This window comes from Rhodamnia argentea, chromosome 3 (assembly GCF_020921035.1).
Source record: "Rhodamnia argentea isolate NSW1041297 chromosome 3, ASM2092103v1, whole genome shotgun sequence".
NCBI classification, from domain to species: domain Eukaryota; kingdom Viridiplantae; phylum Streptophyta; class Magnoliopsida; order Myrtales; family Myrtaceae; genus Rhodamnia; species Rhodamnia argentea.
The window spans coordinates 8027976-8049177 of record NC_063152.1 but is presented as its reverse complement, the minus strand read 5'-3'; the positions used below and the strand labels follow the sequence as shown (position 1 = coordinate 8049177).

Sequence of the window (21202 nt, the reverse complement as noted above, 5' to 3'; positions counted from 1 at the left end):
TAGCATAGTGGATTCGGCTCACGTTGCTTGCTTTCTTCCTTATCATCATGTGCTATTCACGTATGAGAATTAATGAAAGTCAAAAGACATTTTAGTTAATGCCTGCCATCTTAATTATCTGCTTGGCTCAAAAGTTCAGGTATACGAAAGAAGGCTTTGCCAACTCTACAAACATCAAGATGCATTCTTTAGGACAATCTATTATTAGCCTCGGACTTTTAGGTATATCCTGGATTCACACAAAAGAACATGGATTCATAGTCAGTCAGAAAAATTTGAATTGCAGTTCTCTAAGATCCTGTCCAAATATTTCACGCTGGTTTTGCTCCTGGCCTGTTTGCTAGGTCTTCCACGACCACAACACTAGGAGAAGAGCCCGTTCTTGCATTTACCATTTCTAGACTGATGTGATTACCTTAATAACCCAATGCAGACAGTTCGGCGAGATAAGATGCGTGGAACACAATGGTTGGAAAAATTTTGTCCCAAGTCAGCAGAGTATGCATCCTAAGTGATGCCTCTTAAGTGTACCTCAGGAACATGCAGTCATGAACTGTGAGAGCAGAGCAAACTAAAATCTCACATTAGAAGAACCGCCATATAGGGCCCTTCATTTAGCATTTCTCGACCTATATGATTACCTTTGGCATTGTATACATCGGTTTTTTTTCGGTACTTCAAGCATTCCAGAATCAATCAGAACACTGAGAATCTTTATTTTGCTGCATAGGATGAAGAGTCTTACCTGAAGACTAATGACAAAGCGATTAGTAAGCCTTTACATCTATTTCCATTACTGGCCCGATAAGCAGAATCTTATTGCCAAAGCACACATTAACTTCCTTGAACATCTCCCACGGATTCCTTTGATTCAAGTGAGAAAACAATGACACTGTTAACCAGGAAAATGATAATGACAAGATCATAAATCTTGAAAGAAACTCAAGCAGGAAATGCGAATGAAAATTGGGCGGAAGATCTCGAAAGAGCAAAGGCAAATAATCTGCTTTATGTACCTATATTAGAAAAAATGGATCATCTCTAGTATACTGACTCATCCGAGACAACTCCGGAAATCCAAATTCTATCGATCCATGACCCGAGTCAGATGGCTTTTTCTCATAATTTTGATAAAGCTGCGCTCCGGATAATTCTGGAATTGTTTTGAGTGACTTACATCCAGAAATGTCCAATTCCACTAGTTGGTCCAATTTCTCGAGCCCTCAAAGCTCGGTCAATTGCTCGCAATTTTGCACAATCAAACTGATCAAGCAGGTACAAGATGACAAATCAGGTAAGATCTCAATCGAGGAGCATCCCGAGATAGCAACAAATTTTAGAGATATTGACTCTTCAAGCCCCAGGATCTCCCAAAGTTCGGGACGGTTCGACAGGAGCAATTTTTGTAAATTAGGAAAACATGACAAGTTCGGTAATTCTTCTAAGGACTTGCAATCTTCAATCCATAAACTTTCGCAGGATGGGATTCTCTCTAGGCTCTGAATATCCCGAAACTTGTCACGGCTTCTGATCGCCAACCATCTCAAGGTGTCAAAGCAACATAAAAATTGGTAAACTTTCGATTGAAGTGCACCAACAGAGATCCAACCTTTCCAAGAACTCCAACCTATCGAGACCTTGGATTTCGATTAAGCTTTCGCAAGATGAAACATATAATTGCTTTAGACTCCTGGATTTTGGAAGGTCTAGCATTTCAATTGAAGCGCATTTGGAGATACTCGGCTCTTCCAAGAACTCCAGCCTATTGAGACCTTGAATTTCGACTAATATTTCGCAACGTTGAACATTTGATATCTTCAAATGCTCAGATTTTGGAAGGTGCAACTTTTCAATTGAAGTGCAATCACAGATATTTAGCTTTTCCAAAAACTCCAACTTATCGAGGCCTTGAATTTCGGCTAAGTTCGTGCACATTTCAGCATATAATATCTTCAAATTCCCCGATTTTGGAAGAAGCAGTCTTTCAATTGAAGTGCAAGTAGTGATGTTCAGCTTTTCCAAGAACTCCAACCTATCGAGACCTCGAAGCTCGACTAAGCTATCGCAAACCCGAACAACCAATATCTTCAGCCCCTCGGACTTTGGAAGGTCCAACTGTTCAATCAAATCGCAACAATCGATAGTCAAGCTTTCCAAGTGTATCAATTTATCAAGACCTCGAACTTCAATTAGATTATCGCAACTATTGGCGGATAATGTCCTCGGATGGTTGAACCGTGAAACGTCCAGCTTTTCAATAAGTGGGCGAGAACCGATTTCCAAGACTTCCAACTTGGATTGTGGCAATTCTGATTGTTCAACATTTGTCGGCTCCTCCCGGACGCACTCGAGGAATTCGCAGTCACTAACTCGTAGTTCCTTGAGATGGGTTAGGCGGGAAAGCGAAGGCAATCTGCGACTTCGACCGGTGACATCCAAATATGTTAAGCTGGAGGGAAGGTCCGACAGAGATTGGAGCTCCTCGCAGCCACAAAAATCAAGGCACTGTAGGCAAGATAGACCACCAATGTTCCTTTTTGGCATTTCCCCTCTCAGATTCTTGCAATATGAAGCGTTTAAATCTCGGAGCTTTCTTAGCCTCCCTATACCAATGGGCAATTCTTCTACGCCGGCCACGAAAATATTGAGAATTTCTAGATTCTCCAAAGACCCTATGCTTCCCGGCATTTCCCCTTCCAGATCTTTGCAACATGAGGCATCAGAATGTCGGAGCTTTCTCGGCCTTCCAATCGCGCTGGGCAATCCTCTTACACCGCTCCAAGAAATATTGAGAGTTTCTAGATTCTGCAAACGTCCCATGCTGTCCGGTAACGTAGAAAGGGCTCGAGTGTGCTGTAGGAGGAGTTGCTCCAGAGCTCTTGATTTGCCTATTTCTGCTGGAAGCTCCGCGAGGCTCGTATAGAAGCACGGCTCCAAGCGGAGGAGGGCCTTCATGTCTCCGATTGAAGAGTCGATTTGCTGCAGGCCCCCACAAAAATTGAGGATCAGAACCTCCAAGTTCTTAAAATCTGAGAGGAAGTTGGTGTTTTCCAAGGATTCACAATGGGAAAGATCCAGAAATTTGAGCTTCTCTGCCATCCGGTGAAACAAATAAAATTCATGCTTGTCAAGGGGTTAGCCTAGCTAGAGTGATTATGATACAAAACAAAAGAAAGCAAAAAAATGAAAAACAAAAAATATAAAATAAAAGAATTGTTCTTACCATGAAAGAACTCCATCTCTGCCAACTCTCATTTATCTCGCTTCTTGACGGTTCCAAGACAACTAATTACGTGGCGTGAAAATTGTCTACTTCAAAATTCGCGGGACAATTTGGCCATCGAAGCCATCTTAACCCCTCGACCGAGTCCTCAAAATCACCACTCGAGATGCCCCCCTTCACGTGAAGGAACCTTAGACCGGTCAATTTCTTAAACTGTTCTTCCGTGTGAATCGCACCATCTTGCTCGGCTGCTTTGCCGGAGCCTTCCGAGCTGCCTTTACTCAGAAAAATGGCCTCAATCTTTTCTGTTCCCTGTAAGCAAGAATTAACATTCATTACTACTATATCCAACCAAAGAAAGTAATCTAATGGGATTTGTTCGTATTGCTATTGACGTGCACTAATGTGTTCAAGAGACTACCGATGTAAAGATTTGTTTTTCCATTTTGAAATCCGTCCATACGCATAAAACTTTACAGCTTGTAATCTTCTTCTATCCGGTTTTATGGCTAAAGAACACTAGAAGTGCCAAAACTTGTATATGACGCTCACTTTAGTGCCAAAACTTTCAAAACGATCACTTAAGTATCAACTTTTTTAAAAAACGATCACTTAAGTGCCAACTTCTTTTAAAAATGATCACTTCAATGCCAACTTCAATTTTAGCTAACGTGGCTTACCGGAAATCCGACGCGTGCTTTTTTTTATTAATATTTGAGTTGACGTGTCTCGGTAGAGTTGACACTAACGTGATCATTTTTTAAAAAAATTGGCACTTAAATGATCGTTTTTAAAAAAAGTTGGCACTTAAGTGATTGTTTTGAAAGTTTTGGCCCTGAAGTGATCGTTTTTAAAAAATTTTGGCACTTAATAATCATTTTGAAAGTTTTGACACTAAAATGAGCGCCGTATACAAGTTTTGGCACTTGTAGTATACTTAAGCCCCTTTTTATGTGTATTGAAATTTTGACAGGCTTTGTCCGCCATCCTCGGATTCTATTGGGCATTGAGATTTCAGCCCCGTGAAGGCAACGACTCCTAACCACGTGGTTGCGGTTCCCCGTGAAAGAATTACTTAACGAATTGACTCATGTAAATCAAACCACGAGAGAATAGGCAACAACAAGGCATTTCCTGTTTTCGGGAAAAGTACACTAGAAGTGCCATAACTTGTGTACGGCGTTCACTTGAGTGCCATAACTTTCAAAACGTTCACTTAAGTGCCATAACTTTTAAAAATCGTTCACTTGAGTGCCATGTTGACATGGCAGCCGGAAAAGCTGATGTAGTAGCCGGAAAAGTTACTGTAAACGCCGGAAAAGTTACTGTAGTACGCTGGAAAAGTTATTGTAGCACGCCGGAAAGATGACATGGCACATCGGAAAGGCGACGTGGCACGCCGGAAAAGTTACCGTAGCACTCAAGTGAATGTTTTTTGAAAGTTATGGCACTTAAGTGAACGTTTTGAAAGTTATGGCACTCAAGTGAACGCCGTACACAAGTTATGGCACTTCTAGTGTACTTTTCCCCCTGTTTTTCGAGAGACATTCTGGTTCTTTTCTCTTTTAGACTTGAGAGCCATAGTCAAAGGCGGATCAGAGCAAAGACGAAATGCATCATCCCATTTTTGGGCAGTCTTTCGCCGTCCTCGTGGCACCGATCCTTCTCCCTTGGCTGGTGTTCTATTTTCTCAATAAGAAGAAAGCTAGTGTGCGAAGAAACGCATAAGATGTTCATACCGGCGCATCTGGTTCGATGAATGCGTTGGTAGAAACTAATTCCGGTGGATCTAGTTCATCTTCGGCAAAAACTGATGATGTTGCATCTAGTTCATCTTCGATAGAAACTAACAATCGTGCATCTAGTTCGGTGACTGCACCGACTGGAAATTGCTACAAGATGTTTTTGAGCTTCAGAAGCCTAGATACTCGAAATGGCTTTACAGATCACCTCTACAATGGGCTCTTGGAAGCCGGAATTGATGCTTTCAGAGATGATGATGAACTCTGCCAAGGTGAGGACATCTGACCAGATCTTATGGCAGCCATCACGAATAGTAAGATCCTGATCCCCATTCTCTCCGTAAATTATGGTGCGAGCAGTTGGTGCCTAGACGAACTGGTTCAAATAATAGAGTGCAAGAGTAATAATGGGCAAACAGTGTTGCCTATATTCTATAAAGTGAAGCCAGCTGACGTGGGGCATCAAATCGGGAGTTTCGGAGACGCATTTCACGAGCGTGAGAGGCGTCTGCTTAAGAGGCGTTTAGACCCAATGATTTTGGAGAAATGGAAGCAAGTACTTCTTGAAGTCAGCACCCTAAAAGGATACGAAACCTATGGGTAAAACTACTCACCAAAACATTCTCTACTTTTCTTTTAATATGTGTGGATGTTTCCTGTTTATTCTGATTCTCACCTCCGCCATTTTCATTGGTTACATACACACACACACACACACACACACACCATAAGGGAACTAAGATCGATAAACCTGAGCATAAAAATAGAAATTGAAGATTGAAGAGGAGAATGCTGAAAATATGTAGAAGAAAACAAGATTAAAACAGAAGATTACTCAAAAGGATGGAAGTGAATATCATAAAGGATATCGATTGGGATATCTAAATTAAACCATTCACCAAAATCACAAATAAACTTTATCCACAAGTGTACACAACGTATCAGAAGGAGAATGACAAAAGTATGAAGACGGATAGTAGATATAAGCAAAAATAAAAGATACAGCATGTGAGGGGTCGGGGGATCCGACGTTCTCACTGGTTGAGATATTAAGAACAAATCTTACTGAACTCAATCTCAAAAAGAGGGGAGGGCTCCCGGCGGACTCCACACTCTGTTCACTTAATATCTGAATCAGGTTTAAATCGAAATGTGCAGAAGGGGTATGCAATGCGAACCACCGGTAGGAGGCACGGTCTTCCCATTCCGGGGTTTCCTTTAAATTAAAATTGTAGAAATTGAAAGTACAGAAAGTAAATCCACAAGATAAAGTGCACAACTTGTAACACCACAAGTAGGAGGCAGAGCCTTCCGTAATCTGTGGGTATTAAGCTTAGAAATGTAAAAACTTCACAATATTATTCATGAAATTGAAAGTTTACAAGAAAAGATCCGTAGATCCGTGCATAAAAACTCCAAAAATAGAAAGATCCGGAGTAGATATGAGTAGAAAAACAGAATAGATTAGGAAAGATCCGGGTAGCGAAAGTTTCTTCTTGGAAACCTTACGGGAAGTGAAGAAGGGTTTCTTCAAGATGGGATATGGGTATCAAAAGATAGAAAAGGTTAGTTCTTCTCTATGAGTGCTCGTGAGGAGCTATCAGAAAGAGAAGATATCAAAAGGGTTAGAAGAGGGGGGAGGATTTGGAGCAATAGGTTCTGTGTTTTACGTGTTCCGAACGTTCTCTCGAGTAACGTTCTCAAAATGGGTATTTAAAGACAAAAGTTACCGTGGCTACAGTGTACGCTTAAAAATTAAGATCCGCTACGGTATACGGTGTTACGGTGAAGTTGTTACGATGTACGGTGTTATACGGTATTTTTACAAAATCAAAAATCTCAATCCGATGCTAAGTGTTCAGCATCCTCTTCGTCGACGACGTTTGCTCATTTTAATCTAGGCGTGATCGCATAGCAATCATCCTCATTTGAATTTCCACTATGGTGAGATCCTTCCCGCGAAGCCCGAGATTCTTCATAATCGGCTCTTGCTTTCTTCATTTTTTGGTAGAATTCCTCTTTTGATGTGGATCCCGCCAAATTAGAAACTACAATAGCTCGATCGTGCAAAAATGAGGTACTGATTGATGCTGGCTTCGGGGGTTTTCTCATTTGAAGCCATACTTCAACCGCATCTCTAGAAACATTTTTCCAGAAATTAAAGCCATCCCACCACTTGACTTTATATCTTCCGGTCAAAATTAAAATATCGAATTTCTCTAATTTCCTTTGGTATTCAAAATTCCAACCAAGAACCCAAGAGATTTTAAAGAAGGCTGAGAAAAGCAAAAGAGAAGGGAAATTTTTCTCTTACGTGGTTGGAGTATAGTTGTGATAGAAAAGATGGTAAGAATCCAGAATACTTCGGGGTAGAATTTCCTAGATAGGACCAAATGTTTCCCACCATCTTATGAACCAGAATGGGGCGATGGAGAATTCAAAATTGTCTTGAAAGTAAAAAGGCCATGTATGGGTTGTATTATGATTTTGTCGAAATAATACATTCCACCAGGCTTGTTGATAGTCAAAATAGGTGAAAGATAGTCCAGGAGATATAATCTCGGTTAACATACTTTCGAATTTGATGGGGGTAGAAGGAGAAATATCCCACTCATTAGTTCCCTTATGGTATCAGAGCCACGGGAGAAGAGTAATTAGTGAGTCTTTTGAGTGAAATTTTATATAAATTTTGTGGAACAATTACTTGAAAGGGGATATCTCCGGTATATCGCTGTGGTCCCTACAGAGGTGCGTAAGACCGTTGGTCGCCAGGATTTTGAGGAACTGATCAAGTGTTTGGAAAACATTATTTATATAAGATGAATCTTTTAAGACGTACTAATTTTTCTTCTTCGGGTTCGAGATCTCGAGGTTTCTCAGGTGAAAGACCTTTGCATAGAGAGGAAATTACTATTGAAGATTTTAATAAATCAATCGGGAATTGGAAAATTCCAAAAGTTCGTTATGACCAAATTTATGAACAATCTTCTTTTAGAAAGATTTTTAAAGCTTCTAATTATGTTATAACAACAGATGAACATGACATTCCTCTTAATTCTTCTTATTCCTTAATCCCACTTTTGAATAAGGATTACGTTAAGAAACACGCCCGTAAGTATAATTACCTTCATTTTGGTATCGTTCAAATTGGAATTAAACCACTTTTGAAAGAAGGATTAAATACTGCTTTTTTGCTTGTTTTGCGTGATTCTAGGTTATTGCGGTATGAGGATTCTATACTCGCAATATAGAGACCTCACTTTGTAGTGGACCTATTCATTTTGATTGTTTCCCAAATTTCTCTGTCTCTTTAAGAGATAAAAATATTTTGAAGTCACTCGTTTTACAAATTAAAACTCATAATTATGCGATAGATGACAGTTCGATTCCGCTTGCCCTCATCTATAAGGTCCACTACAAAGCGATGAGTTCCGCTTTTGACGTCCACTCTTTAAATTCGGCTCCTAAAGGTGAAACCCTTCTTTTGACAACAGATATCAAAAAATCAAATTGTATAGTTCCAAAAGCGATAAGTTGGAATGATGTAGTTTTGCCAGAACAATGGGAAATTGAAAACCCGATACCCCGTCCTATTGTTCAAAACGTTTGTTCAACCAATATTGTGCAACATCCCGAAGGAAGAGTAACCATCCAATTCTCTCGGTGATCTTTTGATTTCTCATCCCATATTTCTTCAAGACCTTCATTTTCTACTTCATCTTCCTAAAGGTTTGTAGATTTACGACCGAATCTACCTCCTGTCATTACTATCCTAGTAAGCGATCAAGGTGATTCCATTTCTCAAGCACAAAGACATAGAACTCCAAGTGCTCCTCCTTTAAATTCTGATTTAAATATTAGCGGTCTTGACACGAGCTCGGGAATTGCAAGACCTGTTTATCAACAACGGGATCCGGGTTCTCCCGAACCCACTCCTTCGCAGATGAATGAAGACCGAGAATGTTTTGTTTTAGAAAAGGATTTTGAACCATATCGAATTCTTTTAAATAAAGAATTTAATTTTAAATTTAATACTGAAATCGGAGATTGGTTTTTTGCAATTTTTTAAGGACAAACCAAACAAATCAAAGACCAATATTATGATTTCCTAGGCCAATTAGGAGAACATATGTTTTTCTTTGATTGGTTTGAGAACCATTTTCTTGCTCAAAGAGAAATTTTTAACATTAATAGAGTTTTTAAATGGAGATTGGATGATGGTCATGAAATCGAATCTAATCATCCACCCTTAAGAAAAATTAATATTGATTTTCGTGATCAAATAATTCTTGCTGCACCTTTTAAGAAACCTTCTCTTGAAAATGATAAGGATTTTAAGGTAGAAAAGGAATTTAAAAAGATCATCGAACAAAATAATTTTGCTAATCAACATATTTTCACGATAGGCGAACAGTTGAATAGGATCGAAACGACACTAGATTCGACAACCTCTTCGTACTCAATTCCTATCCAATCTGTTCCTACCTCTTCCTTAAAACAACCACTTTTTAAGAATTTTGAAATGCCGAAGAAGTTCAGTAAAGAATTTTAGGAAGCTCTTCAACAAAAAAGAGATTACTTTTTAAAAGAAAAGGAAAGAAAACAAAAAGCTGTAGACTTTCCTCCTCCTCGACAACCTGTTTTGAATACTCCGAAGGTTGAAAAACCTTTAACCATTTCTACTCCCAGAGAAGTTGCGATTTTGGATTTTGATCAAATTTCTGAAATTTCTGATACTCCAAAAATTTCTGCTCTTGATTCCGAAGATACTCCTCGGATCAACGGGATATCTTGGAAAGAGCCTCAAAAGTTATATTATACACGCGCCACTCCTCCGGATCTCGTCAAAGAAGAATCCTTCACTAGCATTCAAAATAAATATTCTGCTGATGCAATCTATGAATGGAATATTGATGGCGTTTATGAAACAAATTTAATTAAAGTTTTGAATCAAATGGTTATGTTAGTCACAACCTATAAAACCATTCCCGATACTACCGATCAGCAAGTCGCCTTTATGATCATTGCTGGTTTTTCTGGATCTTTAAAAGGTTGGTGGGATAACTATCTCATAGAAGATCAAAGAAACCAAATTTTGAACGCAGTCAAAACCGATGAAAACGGTCAAACTGTTTTTGATGATGAAGGACAGACAGTCCAAGATGCAGTTTCAACTTTGATTTATTCCATTTCCCAGCATTTTATCAGCGATCCTTCTGTTGTTCGCGATCACAACCAGGATCTTCTTTCAAATTTAAAATGCAGATCCTTAGGTGAATTTCGCCAAGACAAAGATGAATTCTTTCAACGCGTTTTGCTCGGATCAGATTGCAATCAACCTTTCCGGAAAGAGAAATTCCTCGCCGGTCTCCCTATTCTTATCGGAAATCAAGTTCGTAAAAGAATCCGCGAACAATTCGGCGAAGAAATACCTTTTAATATCCTTTCTTATGGTGAACTTGTTTCTTATGTTTTTAAAATTGGATCCGAGATGTGCAATAATATTAAGCTGCAAAAACAGCTTAAGAAAGAGAAATCCCTTGGAAACAAAGGATTGGGGGACTTTTGCTGTCAATATGATCCATCTTATTCCTTCTCTTCTACTTCTAAAAAGAACTCGAAGTGCAAAGGAACTTGCCCTCCCGAGAAAGTTGGACAGAAGAAAAAGAAAAATTTTACAAAAAAGTCCAACAAATTAAGAAAATTTCCCGATTCCAAGCAACAAGTTGTGAAGAAAGATTTCTCCAATTTTACTTGTTTCAATTGTGGAAAGAAGGGTCATACCCGCAAGTTTTGTAAGGTTTTCAAAAGGATTAATGAGCTGGAATTGGACGAGGAAGCCCTCGACCAGTTAAACCAACTCATGATTGATTCCGAGAGCGAAACATCTGATTTCTTTGGACAAGAGGAAGAGGACGATGGTCTTCAAATCAATGATTTGGAACATCTTTTTGACTCTGAACAAGAACCCTAGGAACCTAAAAAGGATTCCAAGTTTATTTGTGTTTTAACTAAAGATGAAGAAGAAATTTTAGATAAAATTGAATCCTTTTTTATTCCGAGATAGCCAAGAATCGTTTTCAAAAAACGAAAATTCCTACTCCAAAACCTTTTGAGAATCCTTATAACTTAACCGATATTTTGAATAGAGGGAAAAAGCAATTTTCTTGACCAACAAATTCTAATGATCTGCAGTTTGAGATAAACGAATTAAAAAAAGAAATTCGTTTTCTTAAAATCAATCGATTGAGCAAAGATCAAGAATTTTTAGAATTTAAAAGACAAATTTTGAAAAGAAAAGAAAATGAAACCGAAGGCCCCGAGGAATCGGATCCTTCGTCTTTTCTTCACTTACTTTCTGAAGTCACTTCTAAAAAATGGATAATTAATATTTCTATTAAAATCCATGATTTTGTGTTAAATACTACAGCCTTTTTTGACACAAATGCGGATTTGAACCGCACCGTGAAGGATTAATTCCAACAAAATATTTTGATAAAACCACTGAAGCCTTGAAAACTGCTTCAGGTGGTCGTTTGAATATCAGATATAAACTCGCAGAAGTTTTGGTCATTAAAAATAATATTTCTTTGAAGACATCATTTTTGCTTGCTAAAGCTTTAAAACAAAATTTTATTCTTGGAACTCCTTTCATAACTTTAATCCAACCTTTCATGGTTTCTCGGGAAGGAATTGAGACAAACATTTTGCGTAATAAAATTACTTTCCATTTTATTTCCAAACCTCGGACGAGGAATTTAAATGTTTTACAAGAATAGTCTATTAAGGAGATTAATTGTCTCATTCGAGATAAAGAGTCTCATCTTTTATTTTTAAAAGAAGAACTGGTGTATAAAAGGATTGAACAGAGGATAGTTCATCCCGATATACAAAAGAAAATTCATCTTTTAGAAAATAAATTAAAAAAGGAAGTCCGTTCTGCTCTTCCTAACGCCTTTTGGAATAGGAAGAAACACATTGTTGATTTACCTTATGAACTTGATTTTTCTAAGAAAAGTATTCCTACAATGGCAAGACCTTCACAGATGAATTCTCAACTTTTGAATTTATGCAAAAAAGAAATTGAAGATCTTTTGAAAAAAGGATTAATTTGCAAAAGCAAGTCTCCATGGAGTTGTTCTACTTTTTACGTTAATAAAAATGCTGAATTAGAACGTGGGTCCCCAGACTTGTTGTGAATTATAAATTCTGCTTTAAAATGGATTCGTTATCCGATCCCAAACAAAAAGGATCTTTTGAACCAATTGTGCCGTTCTAAGATTTTTTCTAAGTTCGACATGAAATCTGGATTTTGGCAAATACAAATTTCTGAAAAGGACCGGTATAAAACGGCATTCACTGTAGCTTTTGATCAATTCGAATGGAATGTTATGCCCTTCGGTTTAAAATATGCGCCCTCCGAATTCCAGAGGATTATGAATGATATTTTTAATCCTTATTCCGATTACATCATTGTTTACATCGATGATGTTTTGATATTCTCCTCTAATATTGATTCGCATTTTAAACATGTTAATCAATTTTTGAAAATTGCTAAACAGAATGGATTAGCTTTGTCTCCAACAAAGATTTTGATGTTCCAAACCAAGATTAGATTCCTTGGTCATTATATTGAACACAGTACCATTATACCTATTGAACGATCTATTCAGTTTGCAAAAAAATTTCCCGACAAACTAAAAGATAAGACTCAATTACAGAGATTTCTTGGATCTTTAAATTATGTTATGGATTTTATTCCAAACATCAACATCATTTGCAAACCTTTACATCAAAGGTTAAAAAAAAAAATCCAATTCCATGGACTATTTTGCATTCCGACACGCTTTGTAAGATTAAAACCTTGGTAAAAGAAATACCATGTTTACATCTTGCAGATCCTTCCGCTTTTAAAATTGTGGAAACAGATGCCTCCGATATGGGATATGGAGGCATTTTGAAACAACGAAATCACCTTGGTAAAGAACAAATTGTTCAATTTATTTCCAAACATTGGAATGATACTCAAAAAAATTACTCCACTGTTAAAAAGGAAATTCTTGCGATTGTTCTTTCCATTTCTAAATTTCAAGGTGATCTTTTGAATAAAAAATTTCTATTAAGAATTGATTGTAAATCTGCAAAGGATATTTTGCAAAAGGACATTTTGAATATTGCCTCAAAACAAATATTTGCACAATGGCAAGCCATCTTATCTGTTTTTGATTTTGATATTGAGTTTAGACATGGTGATTCAAATTCTCTACCAAATTTCCTCACATGAGAATTTTTACAGGGAAAATATCCTTCACCATGCCCCCAAGAAAAGACAAAGGCAAGGGCAAAGCAACTGCCCAGCCCGAAATCAAAATAGCCTCAGGGGAACTCACCCCAATTCGTAGCTGGCTTGAGGCTACCCAGCCAAAAGAAGAAAAACCCCAGCCTCACCTTTTGACTCTACCCAGTAAGCCTACTACTGGCCAAAGTTCATCCCCGACCATATCTTTTGAAAAAGTAGCCACAATTTTGCCGCCCAATATTTTGAAGGAAGTCCAAAGCAATTTGGATGCTCATCTATCTACTTGTGAAGAGGTACAATCACCTTCACCTCAAAAAAATCTTTCAAGCGAGGTGGTTCTTCGGTCAAAACCAGCCCCTCCAAAAGAAAAATCAAAATTTTTCTTAAAACATTTTGATAAGGTTTTTACTGTAGAAAGGGGATTCTATCACCAAAATCCTTACATATTTGTGAAGAAAATGTTTGGAGAAAACCAATTTTACACTCCCCATGATCTACACAAACCAATAGAATTTTATGAAAAAATTTTGACACAGACTCAGTCTGTCATTTTCAAACATTTCTTATATATATAAACACTAACAGTAAGATCTTGTTATTCTCCTTTTAATTTCTTTTTTTTGGCTTTACTCTTGTATTCTTTCTTAGTATTTTGCTTTAATGCTATTGACCATTTTTCTTCATGTATGTAGTGCACGTTACATCAGTGTTCGTCTAACTTTTCTGATTACATATTTAAGGAAGATTGATAGTACCGCTAATTGGTGATTTTTATTTAAAGCTCATAACATCACATACCGTGCATGGTGATTGTCAAAGCCATCATTCTTTATCTTCCCAAGTTACATTTATTAAATCATTAATGTCGTTGATTAGTTGCTATCAAAATTATCTTTACAAGAGAAAATTTTTTTGGTCAATACAAAAAAAAAAGATGATGATGGTAAATAAAAAAAGGAAAAAAGGATTATTTTATCCTATCTTCAACAAGTATATATCTTTCGATTGAAAAAAAAAACTAGTAAATATCTTACACCAGCATAAATTAAAGCAATGTTCTATTTTGGTAAAAATTATTCTATTACTTCCCTATAAAAGTAAAACCACTATTGGATCAATTAAAATCGTATAACATATATACTCAAAAGAAAAATAATGTACAACGTTTTATCATCTCTAGAGGCTATGAAAACAGATAAGAACACCAATCTTGAATGATAATAAATTCACGACACAAGAAGAAATTTGCAAGCGCGTAGAATTGCGCAAACAAGAAGAAATCCCCTCAACCGCTTTTAGGCGGTTCACAATATCAAACTCTGAACGACTTTTCGCATTCGTATGATAGACGGGGTCTGAAATCCTCTTGCTTATGACATGTTTATTGATTGATGGCTGACTCTCATACTGGGCTAGCTTATTGGATTTTTGCTTATTCAAACGCTCTAGAAAATTTTTGAAGTCATGTCCACGTGATACCTAATATTGTTAACAAACAAGAAGTGTAAATATTGGTTCAAATCGGCTTAAGTACACCCCAAGTGCCATAAGTTGTGTACGGCGCTCACTTTAGTGCCAAAACTTTCAAATCGATCACTTTAGTGCTAAGTTTTTGTAACTTCGATGACTTCAGTGCCAATTTCTTTTAAAAACGATCACTTTAGTGCCAGAGCTAACGGGGTTTGCCAAAAATTTGACACGTGGTATTTTTTATTAATATTTGAGATGACGTGGCTCGGTGAATATGACACTAAAGTGATCATTTTTTAAAAATATTGGCACTTAAATGATCGTTTTTAAAAAAAGCTGGCACTTAAGTGATCGATTTGAAAGTTTTGGTATTAAAGTGAGCGCCATATACAACTTATGGTACTTGGGGTGTACTTAAGCCGTTCAAATCCATAACATATACAATATTCTAGATTCATAAGCGATACTCTCAAGTTTCTTCTGGCTTGATAAATTATGTCATAATAGGGGAACGAGGCATGCCATGTGAAGCAACCATCGGCATTTCCCAATTTAGTCATAGCATATAAGATAATATATGAAGGTGTGACGAAAGGATTCCTAAAGGGTTTTTTATTTATCCCCATATTTATTTATTATTGTGTTCTCAATAGATAAGCAATAAAAAAATTATTGTTGTCACATATTTGAACCCTTGTCACATTTGGCATGTCCGAAGCAAAGTTGGTAAAACCAATTGTCCGAATAGTATTGAGCGAACTCAAGAAAAAGTTTGAGTTGGTTATTTCTGAGAATTTGGTCGGAATTGATAGTCATGTGAGGAATGTTATGGAATTTGTGGATGATAAATCTCATGCCACCCTATTTATTGGCATTCACGGAATGGGAGGCGTTGGTAAGACCACTCTTGCTAAAACCATTTGCAACAAGCTCTCCAATCAATTTGAGCATCACAGCTTCATTGCTGATATAAGGGAATCATGGAAGCGTAATGGCGCACATTACTTACGGAATCAGTTTGCAATGATGTATTGAAGCGAGAAAATGAAGTTCATAATGAGGATGAAGGGACTAAATTCATCTCCTCCAAGTTTAAAGGTAAAAAGATCCTTGGTCTTTGTGATGATGTAGATAATGGCATTCAGTTGAAGCATTTGGCTGGTAAATGTAAATGGTTTTCTTCAGGAAGTAAGATCATTATTACCACCAGAAACGAGAGGATTCTTGAAGAGGTTGGGGTGGACTATGCCTATGACCTTAAGGAAATGAATAAAGGTCAGTCTTTGATCTTGTTTAGCAAACATGCATTTCGAAAGGATTCTCCTCCTAGGGAATTTAAGGACCTCACGAATGAAGTTGTATCCATCACAAGAGGACTTCCCTCATCCCTTGAGGTTTTAGGCTCTCTATTGTGCGGAAAAAAGCTAGCATTTTGGAGAGGTACAATCGACAAGTTAAAAAAAGTGCCTCCTAAGGAAGTGTGAGAAAAGTTAAGGATCGGTTATGATGCATTAGAGTGTGAACAAAAACAAATATTTTTGGATATCGCTTGCTTTTTCATTGGCACCGATAAGAGAATCGCATCGTACATGTGGGAGGCCTGTCACTTTTTCCCCGAGGAGGGAATTGATGTATTGAGATTCATGTCATTAATAAAAATTGGAGATGATCATGAGCTGCGAATGCATGACCAACTAAAAGATCTCGGTAGGGAAATAATTCGTGAGGAAAACCAGCAAGAGCCTCGGAACCGTAGCAGGGTATGGGACTCCGAAGAAGTCCAGAAAATGCTAAAGGAGAAGAAGGTAACCGTTCTATTCTTTATCTCCCATAGTCCATATCCTATTGTTAGAGTAATGTTGGTTCACTACTTAGTGCTTGCTCTAAAAATCAATAATATCTAGATGTTAAAGTTAATATAATAGGACTAAGATTCCCGCATTTCTCATGACTTATTTAAAACTTGCCGAATAAGATAGGAACATGAATATCATGCGAGCGTAACATCAAGCGTTTTTTATGCAATGACCATGAAGTATGTGATTGTATTTGCATTTGTAAAGGGTGTCAGCTTTGTTCTACGATTATATGGTTAGCCTCTTTTTTATTACGTTTGAAAGGTCATGTTATTTTTGTGGTAGATTCTAAAGGTTAGGCCTTGTAGACGTTTGAAAGGTTTTGCTGCTTTTGTCCCAAGGAAAAAGAAGTTGGGCTTATTTTCGGGATTTCGCCAAGAGTAGCTTCATTTTTCACATTTCATAAATGCTTTGCGCTTTCAACAATTAATCTTTTTTTATATACATCAAAGTTATTAGGTTTTGTTTAATTTTATTTATTATACTTGAGTAGCTCAGTCATCTATGATTATGAATATATCAAATTGTAATCTATAGTTAAACTAAAAGTCCTGATACTATAATAAGTTGTAGAGAATACTGATATATCTAATATTAGTAAAATAATAGGTACATAATATATTAATATAACTACTATCAGAACATTCATTTTCTTGTAATTAGTTTTATTACTCCAATGGAAAATAAGAGTATTTGTTTTCTTTTTTATTGATCGCGTAAGTAGCACAGACGAATAATGTACACGAAGTTAGTATTGAGAGAAAGATATATTTCTATTAAAATTAGTCAAATCAACTTTTGATTTTGCACATTGCAATTTGATTAAATTCTGGGCATGCCTTAACTAGTATGGTAAAGAAGCTATAAAACCGGGGCTTAAGTACACTATAAGTGCCAAAACTTGTGTACGACGCTCATTTTAGTGTTAAAACTTTCAAAACGATCACTTAACTGCCAAAATTTTTGAAAAACGATCACTTCGATGCCAAAACTTTCAAAACGATCACTTAAGTGCCAACTTTTTTTAAAAACGATCATTTAAGTGCCAATTTTTTTTTAAAAACGATCACTTTAGTGTCAACTCCACCGAGCCACGTCAACTCAAATATTAATAAGAAAAGTACGTGTCGGATTTCCGGTAAGCCACATCACCTGAAATTGAAGTTGGCACTGAAGTGATCATTTTTAAAAGAAGTTGGTACTTAAGTGATAATTTTTTAAAAAAGTTGACACTTAAGTGATCGTTTTGAAAGTTTTGGCATTAAAGTGAGCGCCGTATACAAGTTTTGACACTTCTAGTGTTCTTTAGCCCATAAAAAGGTGGATTTGTAGGGAGGATGAAAAGTGGACTAGAATGTCCTTTGGGGAATGCATCTGGACAGGACAAGAAACATTAGATTATAATTTTATGTCGAGTAAGAATCAATAGATGCATCGATCATTGTTATTTATTTAAAAGGTTGCAGAAGAATCAGAAAGCACGTGCTGAACACGTCTACGCACCAGTATCAGCATCTTCTGCATTTCTACGCGCACTATTTTTCTTCTTACTGAGAAAATGGAGCGCGAGCACGGAGAGAAGGATGGGTGCCACGAGCACGGCGAATGAATGCCCAAAAATGGGAAGATGCATTTCCGCTTTGCTCTGTTCTGCCCCTTGGTTTTCGCCTGCCAGTCTGAGGGAGAAAAAAGCCAGAGTCCCTCTTAGGAAATAGGAAATGCCTTGTTGTTGCCCGTTTGATTTTATATGTATGGAACCAGTTGGCAAAGAGAATCGCACCAATGAAGTCAACTTCATGTGGTGGAAGTTTCAACGCACATATGAGCAATTTCGATGCAGAAGCAATGTAATTTAAAAAAAAAGAGTAAAACTTTTGAATAAAAAACAATTTCTGTTATTATCCGTGGACAAGTGGTCCTAATTGATAGGGAGAAGTGCATTGGAAGTCCTAAAACTTGTCACGAAAGTGCATTTGAGTCCTAAAAGTTTCAAAAAATGTAATTTTAAGTCCTAAAACTTGTTATGAAAGTGCATTCGAGTCCTAGAACTTTCAAAAAGTGCAAACGAGTTCTAAAACTTATCACATTAGTTCAACAAGTCCTTCAATTGGTCATTCTTTTTGAAAATTTTAGGACTCGATTGCACTTTCGTGACTAGTTTTAAGATTTCATTTCACTCTTTGAAAGTTTTAGGACTCGAATGTACTTTTGTGATAAGTTTTAGAATTTGATTGAACTTTTTGAAAATTTTAGGACTCATTTGCACTTATATGATAAGTTTTAGGACTTCTAGTGCACTTATCCCTAATTGATAAATTCATACAAAGCGTAACGACAGTGGCTGCCGGTTGAACTTCCCTTTCCTTTTTTAAATTTATTTTTCATCAGAAAATGTATTTTGTTGAATATATTTAAAGCTCTTGATCCCACTTAGGAATTTACCCCTCTCACATTGAAACTCTAAATTGATCTGTTGAATTTATTTCTGAAATCCACAATATGGACATCCTCCAGCAATATCTACGTTAACTTGACTATGTGAGTAACTAGGGGATTCATAGTTTTCTTAGTAGTAGGGAATATAATAACCCCAAGAAAATCCAAGAGGAAAACACTAGCGGCTTGATATCCCGACTCTTTAGGGAAGCAAGTAAGGGTCTGTAGTCTAAAATGTACTTTTAGGACTTTTAGTGCATATCTCTCTCTATTAAATTAGTATAGTCTATAATGAAAAGCATATCGAAGTAACTTCCGGTGATATGCAAATTTTTACACACACTGGCCTTTCTTTTGCTAGTAAATGAATACAATTAGCAAATCTAAATATATAATAGGAAATGGACATCAACTTGCAATGCATCCGGACAAGAAACATGCTGATGCATTGACCACAAATATATTTTTCATGTTGTTTAATTTCTTTTCGAGTTAGACTTTGTAACTTCACGACCACTCTTTATTACTGTGTTTGGACAAAATGATAATCTAGAAGAGTACAAGCTCACATGTACAAGATTATGTGGTGCCTACATGCACAAACCTTCCACTTTTGATCATCATATTCTTGTTGTTTTAGAGATAAAACTAGTCAAAATCAAATTCATTAAATTGATTAATTTTTTTTCGACCCCATAAAAATTTAAGTTCATTTCCTTATATAATCCAAATCGAGCATATATCTGTGTGCCCTTTTTTCGGTTCATAACATGGACTGGTTTCTAGTATATATTTTATGAGCATCTTCTTGGACAATCACTACAAAAAAACAAGGATTTAGCCATGAATTTTGCCACGAAAAATTGACCAAAATTTGTCGCTAAACCGATTTGCGACGAAAAAATATTCGTCGCCAATTCGGCGTTGCAAAATTTAGCAACGAAAAACTAAAGTTCGTCGCTAATTAGCGACGAATTTTGCGACGACTATTTATCCGTGGCTAATTAGCGACGAATAAGTTTCGTCGCAAATTAGCCACGAATTTTGCGACTAATTACTCTCCGTGGCAAATTAGCGACGAAACTTATTCGTCGCTAATTAGCCACAAAAAAAAAATTTCGTCGCTAAATTTAGCGACGAATTTATTGACGAATTTTCTGTTCATCGCTAAATTTTGCGACGCCAGATTAGCCACGAATTTTTTTTCGTGGCAAAATTCATCGCAAAACCCAATTAGCGACGAATTTTACCGAATTTTTTGTGGCAAAATTTGCTACGAATTTTTATTCGTCACAAAATTTGTCACAAATTTGATTCATCGCAAAATTCGTCACAAATTTGCTACGAATTTTTATTCGTCGCAAATGTTTGTCGCAAAAAGCGTGTTTTTTTTTTGTAGTGTTCCTTTTTATTCAAGAGAGGAGGGGGTGAGGGAGTCTTGGGTCGCAGCGGGTCGAGGGAGTCCCCGGCCTGAGGTGGATGGCGACGAGGCCGGCGAGCCGGACGGTGGCGGAGGGGGTGGGTCTCAGCTGGAGCAGGGGGCGTCGCGGGCAGAGGAGGAGCAGAGCGGGAGGGTAGTCGGGGTGCCGAGACAGAGAGGGAGAGAGACCGAGAGATGGAGATGGAGGTCGGGGGCTCGGGCTCAAGCTCGGGACGGACGGCGGGAGGGGTGACGACGAGGCCGACGGTGATTGGAGGAGGCAGCAGGTGGTGGCGTCGGTGGTCACCGGGAGGCTAGTAGAGCAGAAGTGGAACAGAGGAGGAGGGCGAAGCGTCGCGGGTCTAGCGGCTTGCGAGGCCGGCGAGGCGAGCTCGGGCAGCTCGTGGGGCTCGCGGGTGATGGAATATCGTGGCGACGGTGCAACCGGAGATGGCGGCCGCAGCCTGTAGGCATCGGGGCCCGAATTGTGGGGAACAGAGAGGTGGTAGGGGTAGAGGTCGACGATGGCTACGCAGGGCTGGCGGGCGAACGACGACGGCCGCAACGACGGGGTGACGACGAAGGCGGGTGGTGGTCACCTGGAGGCCGGCGTCTACTGGGGGGTCTGCGTAATGAAGAAGAAGAAGATGATCAACAGGGGGGAAGGGGGTCTGTTCGCACAAAGAGGGGGAAGAGAGAAGGTGAGTGGGGGGAAGAGAGAGAAGGACGAAGAGAGAGAAGGTGAGTGGGGTTAGA

General features: G+C 37.9%; 1 protein-coding gene across 1 annotated transcript in view; it reads right to left on the bottom strand.

Annotated features, from left to right (window-relative positions):
- Positions 1-2365: 2365 nt before the first annotated feature.
- LOC115729440 (disease resistance protein RUN1-like) overlaps positions 2366-21202 on the bottom strand; it is a 58451-nt gene continuing 39614 nt past the window's right edge. The window contains exons 3-5 of the mRNA XM_048275488.1: positions 3382-3535; positions 2610-3092; positions 2366-2481 (exon numbers count right to left, since the gene is read on the bottom strand). Of these exons, the coding sequence (XP_048131445.1) occupies positions 2366-2481; positions 2610-3092; positions 3382-3535 (753 nt within the window). The remainder of the gene's footprint in view (positions 2482-2609; positions 3093-3381; positions 3536-21202) is intronic.